Here is an 18,233-nt window from a genome sequence, read left to right as displayed (position 1 = left end):
CTACTGTATTAATAGGCTATTAATATGATTGATTTGGAGCATTTATTTATGTGTTATTGATAATTTCAGTTACTTCCTCTTAGAATTGTCTGTTCATATCATTTGTTTATCAAAGACAAATGTCTCTTGTTCTAATAGATTTGCCTAAATTCTCATGTGACACTTCTTAATGATGGGTTACATTCTGAAAATAAAGGAAAACAATTTGTTAAGTATAAACCTAAAGTTCCTTTTGTTTTCTTGATTTTCTATTCCATAAGCCTTTGCTTTAAAAAAATGAAATGAATGACTAACTACGACAACAACAACAACAAAAAAATCCAGCACATTCCTGAAAGCCTTTTTAAACATCTTCTGGAATACAAATTTCCACTGACTAATTACTTCATACACTTGATTTACTCATTTTCTTAAACTACTGATTGCACAAACTTAGCAATTGAGATATTCACTTAATAATGTAAGCCTCTAAATAAGATGCACTTGGATTCTAATAATGTTTTAGAAACAAACACAAAAATAAATACATGTACTAATACATGAACTAATTCTTTGATATCTTAGATATTTATTAAGACAAAAAACAAACAAACCTCTTAGGTGCTTTTTATCATTTTTCAGGATGTCACTCATTTAAGAATCACTCTACAGGAATGATACTAAAAGCAGCCTTCTAGGAGCAAAGTGAAAGACAAGAAGCAGAAAAACTGCTTGGGATTTGTTATTATTGTTCGGTTGTTTTAGCCATATCCGACTCTTCATGTTGCCATTTGAGGCTTTCTTGGCAAAGATACGGAAGTAATTTGACATCTCCTCCTCCAGCTCATTTTACAGATAAGGAAACTGAGGCAGACAGGTTTAAGTAACTCGTCCAGGGTCACACAGCTAAGTAAATATCTGAGGGGGGACTTGAACTCAGGTCAAAGGCCTGTGCTCTATCCACTATGCTACTACTTGGGACATTGCCCACAAAAGTCGAGGAAAAGGCTAATCAGGGTAGTAAACTGGATGACAGGCATATCTATGATAGATATTGATGAGATAAAATTGATACAACTTACATAATTTAATCAGTTGGTCGAAGGAAGGAGAAGGTAATGGGTGCTGCTAAAGGAAGATAGAGTCAAAAACTACTCTGGGTTTACCTGCATGGGTAAATGGGAAAAGGTAGTTACCACTAATAAAGATATGGAACTGAAAAGAGAAGTAAGTTTATGAAGAAAAATGGTCAGTTTAGGTTTCAAAATATTGAGCTTTGGGTTATTTCAGTATTAAGCAACTAAACATAAAAATCTTGAGTCTATAAAGTTGGAAGTTATAGATTTGGGAGTTCTCTACATAGAGAGAAGAGTTCAAGCTGAGAGAATGGATGAACAGCACTAGACACTATTGAACTACTGATGAAGTTGTAAACTAATCCAACCATTCTGGAGAGTAATTTGTAACTATGCCCAAAGGGCAATCAAACTGTGCGTACCCTTTGATCCAGCAATACTGCTACTAAGTCTGTATCCCAGAGAGATCATAAAAATGGGAAAAGGACCTACGTGAACAAAAACATTTATAGTAGCTCTTTTTGTTGTGGCAAAAAATTGAAATTGAGAGGATACCCATCAATTGGGGAATGGCTGAACAAGCTGTGGCATATGAATGTAAGGGAATACTACTGTGCAACAAGAAATAATGAGTTGGCAGATTTCAGAAAACCTGGAAGGACACATATGAACTGATGATGAGTGAAATAAGCAGAACCAGAGCACTGATAACACTGTTACAGAGTAACAACATTGTGTGACGATGAACTATGAATAACTCAGCTCTTTTCAGCAATACAATGATCCAAAAAAATTACAAAGGACTCATGATGGAAAATGCTATCCACATCCAGAGAAAAAACTGATGGACTCTGAATACAAATCAAAACACACTATTTCCACTTCCTTTACGTTTTTTCTTGGATTTTTTCCCCTTTTGGTCTGTTTCTTCTTTCACAACATGACTAACATGGAAATATGTTTTACATGATTGCATATATATAACCTGTATTGAACTGTTTACTTTTTTAGGAAGGGGGAGAGGGGAAAGAGGGAGGGAAAAAAATTTGGAACTCAAAATTTTGTAAAAATGAATGTTAAAAATCCTCTTAAAGAAGAGATAGCTTAATAGCTGCAAAATGAGTTATGTGAAGACAAAGTCAATGTATTAGATTGTCTTGCTTTTTGTTACAAAAAAAGGCTTCTGTTGGAAGGCAGGAGAAACTGAGGAATCATGGTGATGTAAAAGTATCAATAAAATATTTTTAACCAAAAAATTCTCTTTACATACAATTGAAAAAATATACTTTTTTTTAAAAAGAGCACTAGATGTAGGTCCAAATTTTGACTCTTATCATTTACTACTATTGCTACATTGGCCAAGATATGTCACTAATCCAAATATGAGTTTCCTTATCTGAAAAAAAATCAAGGAAGGAAGATGGGTTAGAAAACTGCTAAAAACAAACAAACAAAAAAAAAAAACCAAAAAAACAAAAAAACACAACCCTCAAGTCCTGAGACTGGAGGGAAAAAAGTAAGTCTGAGAACAGTCTTTGAAAATGCCTTTAAAAACCTCATCTAAGGAAACAAGAGAAAATAAAACTAAAAAGGCAAAGATTTGACAGGTGAATATTTGTGAAAATTAAGGAAAAGGAGAGTATGTCAAGGAAAGGGTGATCCATAATGTCAAATGCCATAGAGAGATCAGAGAATGAGACCTCAGAAATAGTCTCTGGAATTAGGAAATCATTGGTGACCAAGAAGGGAAAAGACTAAATGGGAGTGATAAGAATAGAAATCAGACTACAATAAATTGATGAGTGACACTAGTAGCAGAGAAAAAGAAGCTGAAAGTATAAATAACTATTTCACTGTTTGTAACTGAAAGGAAAAAGAACAATGGGGCAGTAGCTCAAGGAGGTGGTACGGACAAAGGTTTCTTTTCTTCACAACCTAACAAGAGTATAATTTATAAAATGAAATGGAACTTGTGCTATTTCATATAGAGTATGATTTACAAATTTGATGTAACAACACCTCCTTTTATCCAAAAGAAAATTTCCATGTCCCTCAAAACTTTTCTTTTAAAAGATGCAAATAATTTTCTTTCCTCAAAATAAGAATTTATCACAGTTATAAGACAAAAAAACCTTAACTATAAAATAAAATGGCATTTATGAATGTTTATTGATACTATCCTTTATAATAATTAAATTTTATAACATAAAAGTGACAATCATAAGTATATGATTATTACGACAATTATTATGACAATTGGGATGTTTTTTGCAACTAAATTCTCAAAGCATAGTATCATGGATGATATTGCCCCTCAAAATGTTTTTTCAACCACCTACTTAGAAAAATATATTTGTTTTATAAAACCAACAGCAAACAAAACAAAATATTCACACAAATTGGATATGTAAAATAGTACTAAAATTTATATTTGATAAAATGCAGGAAACTTTACCTACTTGTACACCAAACAATATTATTTTGAGATTCAGATGCTTACTTCAACATATCAAAGACTACTATTAGTCGGTCTTGTTCAGATAAAATATAACCAAATTGCCATATTTTCCAAGGCAAATGGCAAATCCACTTAGACTGAGAAATATCTAGGTCTTTAAAATAAAATGAAAATTGTTCCTTAAGATCATTCAAATGACTAATAATTAGGTGTTTTCTTTCTTCTATTTAGGGGGAAATTTTTATATCTCATATGTTAGCAAAACATATATTCAGTCAATTTGTCAAGTTTGTTGTTTTCTTTGAAAACTCGATGACTTTATTGAAAAATATTCAAAAATTCTGACTATTATTTTGTGGCTCTCTTAAAGATTTTTATGTCCCACACTAAGGGAGAGAAACTTTAGTCCAAATGCTTTTTAGTGATTAACAGATATAATACTCTATATTAATACCTCAAGTATCTGGAAAAGGATATTGCAAATATTTTCCTCAAATTATTACAGCTTCCTTAAATCACCAAAACAATCTTTAAAAATTTAATAATAATTTTTAATAAAAACAATAGCATAACACATTACAAAAAACTCATTTCTAACCCAGATTAGCAAATCAGAAGGAATAAGTCAACAGGCACTTAACAGGCCAATGTTATTGGATCAAAGAGAATGCTGGAGAAGGGGTATGGGTATAAGGTATGAGAAGACTGGAAAGATGGGGAGGGTGGGGAGAAAGTTGATTACGAAGCAAGATTTTAGAAAAATTTATCTGTGCTTCTCCAGCCACCTCTATATATATTACATGTTACATGGATGTATATACATCTTACATAGGCAACACACTTTACATGTCTAACAGTGACTAGGATAAGAGATCAAAATTGTTTGGTTTATATTTGTTGCCAGTAGTACTAGAGAGCCACCATAGTTTAGTGAGTGAAGTGGGGACAGAGGCAGGGGGGTGGGGGAGAAGGAATGACATGGTCACACCTCCACTTTACTAAAAATCACTTTGGCATCTATGTGGATAATGGCCAGGGGTGGGAAAATTCTTGAGGCAGGCAAAACAACTAGGAAGCTGTAAGTCCAGGCAAAAGATGTCATGAGGGTCAGAAACAGAGTTACAGCTTGGTGAAGAGGGAGAAAGGGACAGATTAAATATACATAGTAGTAGAGAAAGGACAAGATTTAGCAATTGAATGGATCAATCAACAAGCATTTATTAATGGCATAGAATGTGCCAGACATTGTGCCAAGTACTAGAAATAAAAAGATGAAAATAAAACATTCCTCAGGAGATGAAGTATACAAAGAGACAACATGTCCATATTTATGTATATACAAAATGGAGAAGAAAGGGAGAGAGATTAGGAGAAGAAGAGGGAGAGGGAAGGGGCCAAGTCTAAAGGACAGGGAGAAGAGGGAAAGGGAATAGAGAAGGACGGGGAGGGGTTGGGGAAGGGCAAGAGAGTGCCTTGTATTCCATTTACTATTCCAGAGAATCAGCTAAAACCAAAATAGAAATACAAAATAAATATACAAAAGTCTTCAGCATTTCTACATGGTAGTAACAAAAACTGAGAGGAAATAAAAGAAAAATGCCATTCAAAATAATTATAAAATGAAAAAAAATCCACTAATCTTTCAAAAGACATTCAAGATTTACTTAATCAAAACAGAGATTATGAAATAATAATAAATAAACAAAAGAAAATTTAAATATTTGAAGAGAAATTCACTTCTTTTGGTTGGGTTGGACCAACATAATAAAAATTATAATATCACCTAAATTAAGTTAATTCATAAATTTAGTGCTATGCCACTCTGTTAATTTGTAGAGCTAGTCAGAATAAAAAAGTTCATTTTGAAGAATATAAGGTATAGAATTTCAAGAGAATAAAAAAATTGAGAATGATTTCCAGATCAAAAATTGTAAGACATAAATTATCAAAATTATGCTACTAGCAGGAATCAGAAACAAGAGAATTCAACAGCCCAGTGTTTAACAAAGAAAAAGACATAAACTACTCTGAGAAGGTCTCCCTAAATAGCAAAAATTATTGAGAAAACAGGAAAGTAGCTTAGAACCAAAAAAAAAAAATTTGGATCAGCATTTTACAATATATACCACATAAACCTACAGACAAAACTAAATTTAAAAGATCATTTAATTAACAAATTGAAGAAAAATCATCTTTTACAATGATGAATGGCAAGGGAGAATGCTTAAACAAACAATAGATGCAGGTGATTACAAAAGAAAAGATACCTAATTTCAATTACAAGAATTTTTTAAAGTTTTTAGGAATAAAATAAAATAAATACAGGTAGGGCAAGAAGGAAAAACTGTTAAATGACAACCAAAAAAAATTCTTGAATTAAACATCTCCAAAAACAGTCTGATATTCAAGATATGTAAGGAATAGCTAAGAACAAGAGATATTCCCCAATATGTTAAGTGACCAAATATCCCAGGATTTCTCCAAAAAGGCATTTCATTTCAAACTATTAACCACATCAAAGATGATTACAAATAACTAATGATAGTAACACAAACCAAAGAAACTGAAGTTTTATATAACACCCAGCATATTGGCAAAAATAACAAAAGATGGGACTAGTTAGTAGTTGTGGAAAGACAGGAACGGTAATATACTATTTCTGTAACTATAAAGCTGGTCCAATCATTTTGTAAATAAATTTGGAATTATGCTTAGTGATTAAAGTATCTATACTCAGTGATCCAGAGGTCCCACCATAAGGCAGCTATCTCAAGAAGGTCAAAGATATAAAGAAAAATCTAATACACACCAAAATATTTATAGCAGTCTTCTTTGAAGTAGCAAAGAACTAAAAACAAAACAGGTGATCATCTGCAAAACAAACTGAGGCACTTTCACGTAATAGAATATTACCATATTTTTTAAAAAAACAATGTGAAGAAAGCAGAAACATAAATATATATGAATTGATCAAAGTGATGTAAGCAGAACCAAGAAAACAATATACATGATTAAAAAAAGGAAAAAGGAAAAAAAAAGGGAACTAGCTTAATGAACAAGCTCAATGTTCCAAATATTCTTGTCAGGATTTTGTAAATTAGGAAGGTGTATGCTTCCTTGCACAACCCTTCTTCATCAGCCAATCTAGTTAATTTGCCATTCTCTAAATATATCACATACATTCTCACCTCTATGCCTCTAAGTATACACTAGAAAGCACTAACCAGGGGTGGGGAATCTGCAGCCTGGAGACCACATGTGGCCTTCCAGGTCCTTGAGTGTAGCGTTTTGACTGAATCCAAGTTTTACAGAACAAATCCTTTTATTAAGAGAATTTTTTCTGTGAAGTTTGGATTCAGTGAAAGGGCCGCATTTCAGGACCTAGAGGGCCAAATGTGGCCTTGACTAGACAGGTTTCCTATCCCTGTTACCCATTCCTATCTTAATCTGTCAAAAGCTTAGCTTTCTTTCAAGGCCCTGCTCAATTCGTTTCCTCTATAAAGCCTTCCCTGATCATTACTACCAAAATTCATTTCTTAGAACACACTGTAACATTAATTTTACACTACATATATATTATATATGAAAATATAGATACATGGATATATAGATACACATACACACACACACACACACACACACACACACACACTCTTTGTACTTAGTGCATGGAACTAGAGTATAAACTCGTGGAGATCGGGGACCACATGGTACCTTTCTTTGTATCTCTTAGAGCAGTGGTATCAGATAACATAGAAGGGGACACTAAAAGATTGCTGTGGCATAACTGACTCAGAAAAACACATATTAATAGTATCTATGTTTATTGTATTTTTGTATTTATTTTGTTAAAAATTTCCCAATTACAATTTAATCTGATTCAGGCTGCACTCAGGAATCTTTGGGGCACATGTGGAATGTGTTTAACACTTATACCCTACAGCAACTAATATTTTACTTATAAATATTTAACAGCTGAATAGCTAACAATTTGCCCTTTACTTTCCTAAAACTAAGTTTCTGTCTTCTCAGTGCTCTCTTACTAACCCTAACCAATGCTGAATGTGGTCCATTTGGTGTTTAGATTCCTTCTTTCAAAAGAACAATTACCACTGATGTTCCAAGTATCACTTTCTCTTCATTCACATGTTTACTCTTCAAGAGAATAGTGATATTCATCCAAGTTTAATCTGTAATTTTAACATCTGCACCATTTAAATTCTAATCTGTGATTTTTCCTATTTCAATTTTATATATTAATAAGAATTACAGAATATTATAAATAAGGAACAAAGCAGAAAATTGGATATGAAAACATTAGGAAATTTTAAAATATACATTAAGTAGTCATGTGAAAGTTTTTTTTCTTTTCCTTTCCTGTTATGTTTTTAACTCCAGGTCTTGAATACTCCTTTCAAGAGAAGAGAAGGAATATACTGTATTGAATGCAGTTAAGTTAAGTTGTATAGTCTGTTCAAAAACTTAATGTATTCACTCTAATATTTCAATTAAATTATACTTTATTGAACTAAGCTTTATAAAGAATTTTTATTAAAGTTTTGAATTTGAGTTAAATACAAAATAACTATAAATTTTATTTAAGATTTTAACCTATTTCTAACTTGTAGAAAGGTTAAAGCAATCCACATTTAATTAAATATATCTATAGCAACTTAATTCCAAATCTTAACCCAATTTCTCATGATAAGAATATTATTGAAACTCATCTTCAGTGAATGGCAACCTTCTATTCCTCTAGGCTCTATCCATTATCTCTCAAGGGAATGAATACTTTGCTATAACTAATGATGAATAAGATATATAGGACAAATGAGACACTTTTTTCATTTAAAAGACTAGTCTTTTTTTTTTTTTTGGCCAAGATTCATTAAAATCTAAATACAGTTATTCTAAGACATTTTTCTCCTCTAAATCTCAGTTCAGGTAGATAAAAGTATCTCATGTATCATTTAAATCAATTAGGGATTATAAAGCCATAGCTCAAAAGTTTAGAGTATGATGTTTACAAGCATTAAGTATAAATACTTCATGCTTCACAGAAATAAAATATTTTAAATAAAAATGATCATTAAAGTTTAATATCCTGAACAAGTTCCAATGTTAGATTATCTTTGAACTGTATTTTAAAGACTCATAAGGCACTTAGAAAACATCAGTTACATGGTTCTGATGTGCAATTCTTTATTTCCTAGGCCATCTTCAAGAAGTGTTATCTCTATTAATCTAGTTTTAAAATTTATTTTTACCTGACTTTATATGTAGCAGTTGTCACAACAACTTATAGCAAAGACAGAATCACAACTTTAAGAATATTAATCTCACCACCCACCTTCAGGCAATTACTAGTATGTAAGAATCTTAATAAACTGTTTTAACCTTATATTTTAATTATCTTGTACATGATCTATAACACTGTTGACTTAGAACTGGAAGGGAACTTTAGAGGTCACCTAGTCCAATCTTATTTTACAGATGACCAAAAGCAGGCCCAGAGAGAATAGTCACCCAATTAATAGGTAGCAAAGCTAAGCTTTGATTAAATTTATGATTCTTTCAACTGACTGTATTTTCAAAAAATTTACCTAACTGGTGTTTCATATAACACAACTGTATAACAAACACGTCAGCAAATATATCATGTGATTATCTTGTCTACTGTTAGACTAAGAAAGCATTATTGTGTTAAATTCTAAGTATCTAAACACCTTAGTCTGACGGTTTAAAGCTAAATCTTGTACGCTGAAAATAAAAATCTGAAAGTGCTCATGAGTTGGTGTTTAACTGAAATGAGAATCATGAGTAAATACTATGTTTGGAATCTTTTTTTTAGGCCAAACACTACCTACATACATGTTCTACATATATGTTTTGCAAAACCCTTCTATAGTAATCACTTGAGGGAATGTTTAATGTAAACTTAAATACATTCCTACCTTATTTTCTCCAATGAATCATATATCTTAGATATAGATGTAAATAAAATAGATATAAAGACAGTCAATGGAAAACTTGTTATTAGGCTCAATCAACTCAGATCATCCCAAGAACACTGATAGATGTAAATGGAAGGACAACAAGCTTATTAAAATTGAAAGAAAGTATCTCCCAACATTCCTATAGTGAGAGGTTATCATCAATGACACTGGAAACAGTACATTTGACTCACAAACCTCAGTAGGTAATATTCCATGGGAAAGTAGAAATACCATAAGACGAAGTCTAGAAAAGTTGGTACCAATGTTTCAATTTTCAAAATATCTATATCTCACATAATATAAGATGTAGATTTCACAGTGTTCCATCTAATCCAATAAATGTTCTAGTCAAACAGGCCTACTTGACATTCCCCATTAATGACATTCCATCTGAGCTATTTGCAAAAAATACAACAATTTCATATGTTCTACTCTAGGAGAATGAAAAGGAGGACAATCCTATCATATTTACCCAGATAATTTTCTTCCATTTTGATAACCCAGTTGCTAGAAAGGAACTCACTGCAAATTTTTAGTAGCTATGAAATAAACAATAATTTATTTTCAAAACTCAAAATTTACTTTTGAAACAAAATTTCCCCTTTACTACATCTTTCTCTTGCTAAAGAATGTTTTGAGAGTTAAAAAAAGTGTCAGACTTCTGAAGTGGTTTGTTTGCATTGAAATCCCTTCCAAGGGGTAATATTCCAATCTTGATGAATGTAGATACAAATCTTCAAGAGGCTATGGTAGCTGTTAGTTTCTTGAGTCGCTACGTTAAAATGCCTTAAAAGATACAGGAATTATCTTTTTCTGTTATCAAAACAATTAAGAACTAAGAAATGTTTTGAAATAAATTTGTTTCCTCATTGTGTTTGGTTTTTTTCCTTTTTTTTTTTTTTTTTTTGGTGAGGCAATCGGGGTTAAGTGACTTGCCCAGGGTCACACAGCTAGTAAGTGTCAAACTTCTGAAGCTGGATTTGAACTCAGGTCCTCCTGACTCCAAGGTCAGAGCTCTATCCACTGCACCACCTAGCTGCCCCTCCTCAATGTGTTTTTAAGACACAATTTGTCAGATGTTATGAACTTTCTTTTACTTTATTTATGGGGACAGAAATTGAACTATTTTTTCTTACATCATTATCAGTGTCCTCGAAAGCCTGATTTGCCTTGATAGAAGCCTAATATACAAAATAATTGAAAATGGAAAAAAATTTTAAAGAAAAATCCAAAATTATTTTATTAGAAACCAGGCATTTTTAAAGTTATCTATTTCCTTCCATATAGGATCACTTAGCTATTAATCTAACTTGCAAAATTTGCTTTTCTACCAGAGTTGATGGAACTAAGTATGCACAACATCTTCTACCTGTAAGCTGGATGACTGGAACCTTTGCTAACAGAGCTCATATGCTTGGGCCACTCCCAGTGATATATAAGCCTTGCTTCCTGCTGAAGGGCATGAACGACCAGAGGATAGTAACTGACTGGTCTCTAGATATCCCTGATGTGGAACTGGATCCAGGGGAGAATCACCCACTTAGTAGACTTTAAGAGTGACTACTGTCTCTCCTCTTCTTACTCTTTTTCTCTAGTAACCTTAAGCTGAGACTCTTCTTCTGACTTAAGAGTGATTGGGAAAGAATCTACGGCAATGAGTCCATGGACCTGAGGGTATATATTAAATATACACTAGCCACATGAGTCTGAGGACTATAAATTTAAATTCCTAACTGCCTCTTCTGCTTTGTGTTTCTTTCCTTAAGCACAGAAGACCAAGCAGATCTGAGATGAATGTTCCCAGTTCTGGCAGCAGTCTATAGCTACTGGGTCCATGAGGAAAAGATGACTACCATCAAGAGGATACTACAGATGAAAAGGCTCACAAAGTTAAAGCAATGTCCTGGCTTGCCAGAACATATGGACATTGAATTTCTCAGAGTACAGCTTCAGGTGAAAGTGAAATGCCTGTTCTGGCAATGCTACAAAATGTTTTAGTTTTAGTGTCAACCTCTGGGACAGTATAATAGGAATTATAGCTAATTATTTAATGGTTTAAGAATTTTTCAATGTATGTTTATGAGTCTTTTATATTTTAAGCATTTCTTCTGTGATAGAAGGGGAAAAAAACAACAATCCTGTCTATATTTGATCTGTTAACTGAGTAACTTTCTAGATAGGAGCCTGTTAATGCTTTTTTAGAAGAATTTTTCTTCACATATTCAGAGTTTGTATTTGTTGATAATTTCAAGTTCACAATTTAAAAATAAAATAAAATTGTTACATATGGACCCACTCTGCTAATGGTACCCAGACTATCTAACTCAATAGACCTGAACAGACCTTTGCCTGTGGTGACTTCTGTCCCTTCCCCTCAGAGTAGGAGAATGCTGATAAATCTTTAACAACTAGCTGTTTAGGAAAAAGAACGTATGCATAACACACTTTTAATCTGCATTATTAATATTCTCATTATTTTAAGTCTAAACAATCAGCAAAATACACAATGCAAGACCTGATTTGCAACATGTCAATTCCTGAGGCATAAATGCTTATGCTGAAAATTTAATATTCTGCTCTTCAAGCTGTCTCCAAGTACACCACTGCCTCAAAGTTTCCCCTCAAACCCACTCAAAACTCTCAACATAGGCAGAGCATTACAGTTGCCCTATACAAAGATAAAAAGATTGCATAAAGGCTCTAATGCAGCACTGCTATAGTACAACACTCAACTATGATTATTGGTGTCTGCTAAATCCAACAGAGCAAGCTTTCCAAAATATTTCCCTTTCAATGAACTGTTTAAAAAAAAAACTCATTGAATGTACTTAACTGTGCTTCTAGTATAAAAAATATGACAAAATATAGGTAAAATTTTAACATGTAGGTTATGTTTTCATATTTCATGAAAAAATTTATTCTGAAGATGCTTAAAAATAACCTAACATTATAAAACATGAAATTCAAGGAGTTTAAAATATAAAAAGCACCTTCAGTATAACAATTTCATGAAGTCCAAACTACTGCAGTAACAAGAAACGAAGGCTAACAAAAATGACATGCAAAAATATGGAGATAACAGGCTAAAACAAAATGCTTTAAAAAACTAATTCTATTGAAAATTTCTATAATCAAATACATTTTTAAAATAATAAAATTTATTAGTTAAGCCTTTAAAGGCAGCTTATCTTACATTGCAGTCTGTTCAAATTAGAGATAACTTATAAGAAAAACTGTTGATACTATCTAATATTTGGGAAATACAAAGAAAATAGTTTCAGTGACTACTACTGCCTTGAGTACACTTCTTTACAAGGGTAGTGGGTTTTTTTTCTTTTTTGATGTGGAGAGGAGATTAAGGAGTAAAAGGTACAATGCCCAAAAAAGAAGAAAAAAAGTCATAAAAGCATTTTTTTGAATGCTCAAAGGAGAGAGTTCAGAAATAAAAACAGACCAGCAGGATATCTTTGAAAATATTATGTTGAATTTATTATATAGTCAGTATATATACTTTGAAAAAGCTGTTCATAATATCTGCAACTTCACATAGCCTCTTTTTCTATATATTTTTCTTCACATATGGAAATGTTCTGTGTGTGTGTGTGTGAAGTTCAAAATAGAAAATAATTTTTAGAAGTGATTTACCTAAAATGTAACTGACTATATCACTCCTTTAAGAATAAACTCCAATGGTTCCCTAATTTCTCTAAAACCAAATATAAGCTCTTCCCTTTAGATTTTCAAGTCCCTCACAACTTGAATACAAGTTACCCTTCTTGTCTTAATAGACACTGGTGCCCTTTCCATACTCTATGATTCATCCAAATTGAAACAATGAAAAAGTTTTTACAACTCTCTGTCAAACACTGTGCTAAGCACAGATGCTTGGAGATGCAAAGAGAAAAAAGTCATTCCTTGCTCACAAAGAGCTCACACTATAATTTATGAGATAGTATAACACACCTTTTAGAATCCTGTTTGCTTCAAGATGCGAGAACTGTTAAAGCAACTAGTTCTACAAGTGTTCAAGCACTTGTTGTGCTTCCTGATCTCCCTCTATACCACCACCACCAAAAAATTCTGTGTGTATGTGTGTATAACCTTATTTCAGCTATGACATTTCTGGATGTTTTTTTCCTCTGGTTTTTTTTGTTTTTGTTTTTGGGTTGGTTTTTTTTGTTTGTTTTTTTGGTGAGGCAATCGGGGCTAAGTGACTTGCCCAGGATCACACAGTTAGTAAGTGTCATGTGTCTGAGATTGGATTTGAACTCCTGACTCTATCCACTGTGCCACCTAGCTGCCCCCTTTTCCTCTGGTTTTAACATATACCTCTGGTTCTAATTTATCCGAGCAATGTTCCTGATATTCAGGTTTTTCACCTGGTCACAGTTTTTAATTAGTCCAATGATTCTAAAATTATCTCTCTGACTTGTTTTCCATATCAATCATTTTTTACAGTAGATAGCTTGTATTTTCTTCTGTTTCATCAATCTTTTGACTTCTTGTCTCTTGGAGTTCTTTAGTTCTGATTATTTCAATCTATCTTTAAGGAAATCTGCTACTTGCATAATTTTTCCTACATTCCAATTGTTTCATCCAAAATTTTTATTTCAATTCTAATTTCATGTTTTATCTCTTGCTTCATTTCATCCAACTCCTATTTTATATACTTTCTATCAGAGCCCCTTTTTGCTCTGAAGCTTTGTTTGTATTTGTTATGGAATTATGTTTTCTTCTAAGCTTGTCTCTTGGGAGTTCTATAGTTCTTACAACTTCATTGTATTTGGTGTTTTCTTCTACTTACTCATATTTTAGACTCAGTACATAGGTTGGGACTCTGCGCCAGAGCTGGCCCTGTTGCCTCTAGCACTGTTGGTTGATTTAGCTATTTGATCTGGTCCCCATTATAGTGCAGATGCTGCTGCCACTCTGGATGGGGTAGATCAAATGGCTAAATGCCCCTTTTCTTCCTCAATCACTGAATCCCAACATATCTCAGTTTCATGGTGGATTTCTGCTCATCTCTGTCACCTTCCATAATCAGAAGTTGGTTTTATCCCCTGCCGTAGCTCTGAAAGATTGATACTGATGTGGGAAACTATGCTGGTCTCTCCTGCAAGGCCCTCAGATACAGGTTCCCAAACACTGATTTAGGCAACTCCTGCAGTAGGTCTCCTCTGGAGCAGTTGGATGGTATAGTGGATAGAGTGCCAGGCCTGGAGTCAGGAAGACCTGAGTTCAAATCCAGCTACTAACTGTGTGACCCCGGGCAAATCACTTAACCCTGTTTGCCTCAGTTTCCTCATCTTAAAATGAGCTGGAGAAAGAAATGTCAAACCACTACAGTATCCTTGCCAAGAAAACCACAAATGAGGGCATGAAGGGTTGGACGTGACTGAAAAACAACAGCAGCAGCTCTCAATGATCTGTAGAGTATACAGACAAACTTGATCTCCTTGTACAGTGACCTAGAAAGTCTTCTGTTTTGCCAAGAAAGCACTAGGATCTGGCTTCAGTCCATGATTACTAGATAGCAAAATGGCTTGCAAGTCACCCCAATCTCCCACCCCACAAGCATCCTTATTTGGAATGCCTAATGTCATCAGGTCCACTTACCAGAGTTTGCACTGCTTTCTCTGGCACAATTTTTCTCTCATCCTCCTGTTCTGGCCCTGACTTTATATAGTTCCATATAGTTCAAAACTATACCCTCTTAAATACTGAATCATCTTGGAATTCCCCTCAGGTCTTGGCACCTCCTTGCCCTGGAAGAGGCTACCACCCTGGAATATTCCTCTGCATGGCCCATCCCCTACATCTCAATGGCTGAGTTCTTCCTGTTCGTAAAGGGGCCCAAACCAGCCTGCCTTCATTTTCCTCCTTACCCTGTTTCTGACTTTCTGGATTTTAAAACCATTCCCAGTGTTAGATACTTTCTTCCTCTCCCCATTCTTCTTTTCTCTCACTTCCCCAATCCCTCAATTGCTCAATTTCAGCTCTCTTGTGTGTGATGTTATTTTCCAATGTAATATAAGCTACTTAAGGCCAAGGAATATATTTCTTTTTGCTCATATTTGTATCTCCAGCACTTAGCAGAGTGCCTACCACTTTGATTATTTCTTTCCTTCCTTCTCATCACCCTTAAGCTTCATTCTCAATTTACTGAATCTTAACACTGTCTTCTATGGTTCAACCTATCTCCCAGCCATGGCCAGCTTCTGACCATCTCTTTGTTCAGATAGTTTTTAATTAGCCTTACATAGCTCACCATAGTAACATATGTAAGTAAGCACTTAATAAATTGTCAAATTTATTTATTAAATTTATTAAATCAAATTTATTAAAACAAATCAATTTTATCAATATTATTAATTTATTGTTATATTATTATTAATATTATTAATTTAATTTATTAAATTTATTAAATCAAATTTATTTAAACATAATAGGTACTTCATAAATAATTGCTGATTAACTGGTTAGTAAATAAATGAAGGCGGTATTATGCAATGAAAAGAACACTTGATTTAGGGTCAAAAGAGCCGAGTTTAAATTCTGACTTTGTTCCATGGTACTTGTATGATTTTGAATAAATTAACTTATTCTTTCTGGACCTCAATTTCCTTATGTGTAAAATGAGAGGGTTGAACTACAGGGCCTCCAGGGCCTCTTCCAATTCTAAATGTACGATCTTATGATGCTACAAATTAGTCTTAAAATAAGTATTTTAAATCCATACATGCTGCTTTTGTAAAAGAGGTAAGAAACGCATTACTTTTAAAATCACTTAATGAACAGTACTTACTAAAATCTCCAGTAAGAAAAACTCCTTCTGCACCTGGAGCCCATTCCTTACAGTACAAACCACCATCAGCACATCGATGGACTCCAAATGTTTCATAGCTTTTGGAGAATTTATCAATGCCACCTTCACGTTCTTCAATATTTTTCAAAGTCTGGGTGAAGAGCTTATACCTTTGAAAAGAAAGATTAAAAAAAAAAAATCAGCCACAGTAATATTACTAAATATTCTTCAAGAAAAAGTAGGGAAAAATAAAAGAAACACATTATTTTTTGTTAGCATGCTTCATTGGTACACATCTACCTTACTACATCCCCTTACTCAGATCAAAAAATAACCAGACTTGAATCATAGTAACTAAGTTCTGTGGGTAGAATTGACCATCATTGAAAGTTTAAATTTCAATTTAAACTGCATTAAAATAATCAGGATATTTAAGTGATCAGGCATTTTAATGGGGCAAAAGCAGTGTGATAAAAATATTATCGTTATGCAGGGAATCATTTTTGGACAGTATCATTAAACAACATTTACATTTGGTAAAGAGTCATATAAAATTGTAAAATATTTACAAAATTTAAGTGGTTTGAAAAAGTTATGTCTATTTTATTCAAATATAGGTTCTCTGAAAGAAATATAGGTTCTCAGCTTTGTTTGGCAGGGATACACTCTAAAATCCTTAATCTATTATTTTCGCTTTCTAGTTTCATTTAACTACCTATATGTTTATATTCATATCCAATAAAATAATCAAACATTATAATAAATTTAACACAAACGCATTCTATTGAAGGGTGAAAACAATACAATGGCATTCTCCAAAGATGCTACTGAATTTTATTAAAGTGATATACTTTAGCAGAGCCATTTATACAAAGGCACTATCAGTCACGATAATTTGAACACCATACACTTAAAAATAAACTCAACATTCTCAGATTTTTCTGACTTACATTTGTTTTTTTTTATAAGGTAGGGTCAAATATTCTATTTATTAAGAATCCAATAAAAATAGAATTACAGTACTTTTAAAATATTAATTTGAATGTATATATACTATCCTCGCAAGGTTAGTAATGCCAACAGTTTGTACTACAGAAATATATATTCCACTCTGAAATCCCCATGGTTCAAAAAGAAAAGACCTGAATATATTTCTAACTCAATTTTGCCTTGCCCTCTTCTAATCATAATTATTCCTAATATTTGTTCATAAATGGTATAGTAAATTTCTAAACTGTGTTAAGATCTCTATAATCTAGAGCACCAAAAATTTAAATAACTAATTCAACAGTAAAGGAGATTTTATTTTCTCTTCAGAGAAAATAAAGAAAATTTTCTTTATTTCCCTATTTCTTTACCTTTTTGTACAACAAATATGTAACAGTACTTTTAATATATACTACAAATTTTGGGTTAACTTCTTAAAAGTAGAGTAGATAACAATATTATATGTAATGACTGTCTGGTTTCAATGATTAAATAAACTTCCTGACTGTAGAGAAGAGGTGGACCATTGGTACGGAATACTTCATAGGAGGTATCCTCTAGCAGCCCACTTTCTTGTGTTTCAGAGCAACTCTGGGTGGGCAGGTGTCCACCAGTGGACAGATCTCATATGCTTCAGTGCAGCCCCAGGTAAACACAGAAAAACCCCACCTGGCCCAGAAGATGTGGGAAGATTGGAACATTTGGTGGAGTTGTGAATTGATCCAACCATTCTTGGAATTATGCCCAAAGGACTAAAAAGCTGTTTATACCCTTTGATCTAGCAATAGCACGTCTAGGGCTGTATCCCAAAGAGATCATAAAAATGAGAAAAGGACCACATATACAAAAATATTTATAGCAGCTCTTTTTGTGGCAGCCAAGAATTGGAAATTGCGGGGATCCCCATTAATTGGGGAATGGCTGAACAAGTT

At 33.1% G+C, this 18,233-nt stretch overlaps 1 protein-coding gene across 1 annotated transcript in view; it reads right to left on the bottom strand.

The window, feature by feature from the left end:
- The window catches only part of GBE1 (1,4-alpha-glucan branching enzyme 1), a 281,545-nt gene that overhangs the window by 196,407 nt on the left and 66,905 nt on the right, over positions 1 to 18,233 (bottom strand). The window contains exon 2 of the mRNA XM_027874190.1: positions 16,315 to 16,484. Within this exon, the coding sequence (XP_027729991.1) occupies positions 16,315 to 16,484 (170 nt within the window). The remainder of the gene's footprint in view (positions 1 to 16,314; positions 16,485 to 18,233) is intronic.

This window comes from Vombatus ursinus, unplaced genomic scaffold (genome assembly GCF_900497805.2).
Source record: "Vombatus ursinus unplaced genomic scaffold, bare-nosed wombat genome assembly UNPS02014805.1, whole genome shotgun sequence".
In the NCBI taxonomy this organism is placed as follows: domain Eukaryota; kingdom Metazoa; phylum Chordata; class Mammalia; order Diprotodontia; family Vombatidae; genus Vombatus; species Vombatus ursinus.
Note: the sequence above shows the minus strand (reverse complement) of the source record. Positions and strands in the feature narration are given on the sequence as shown.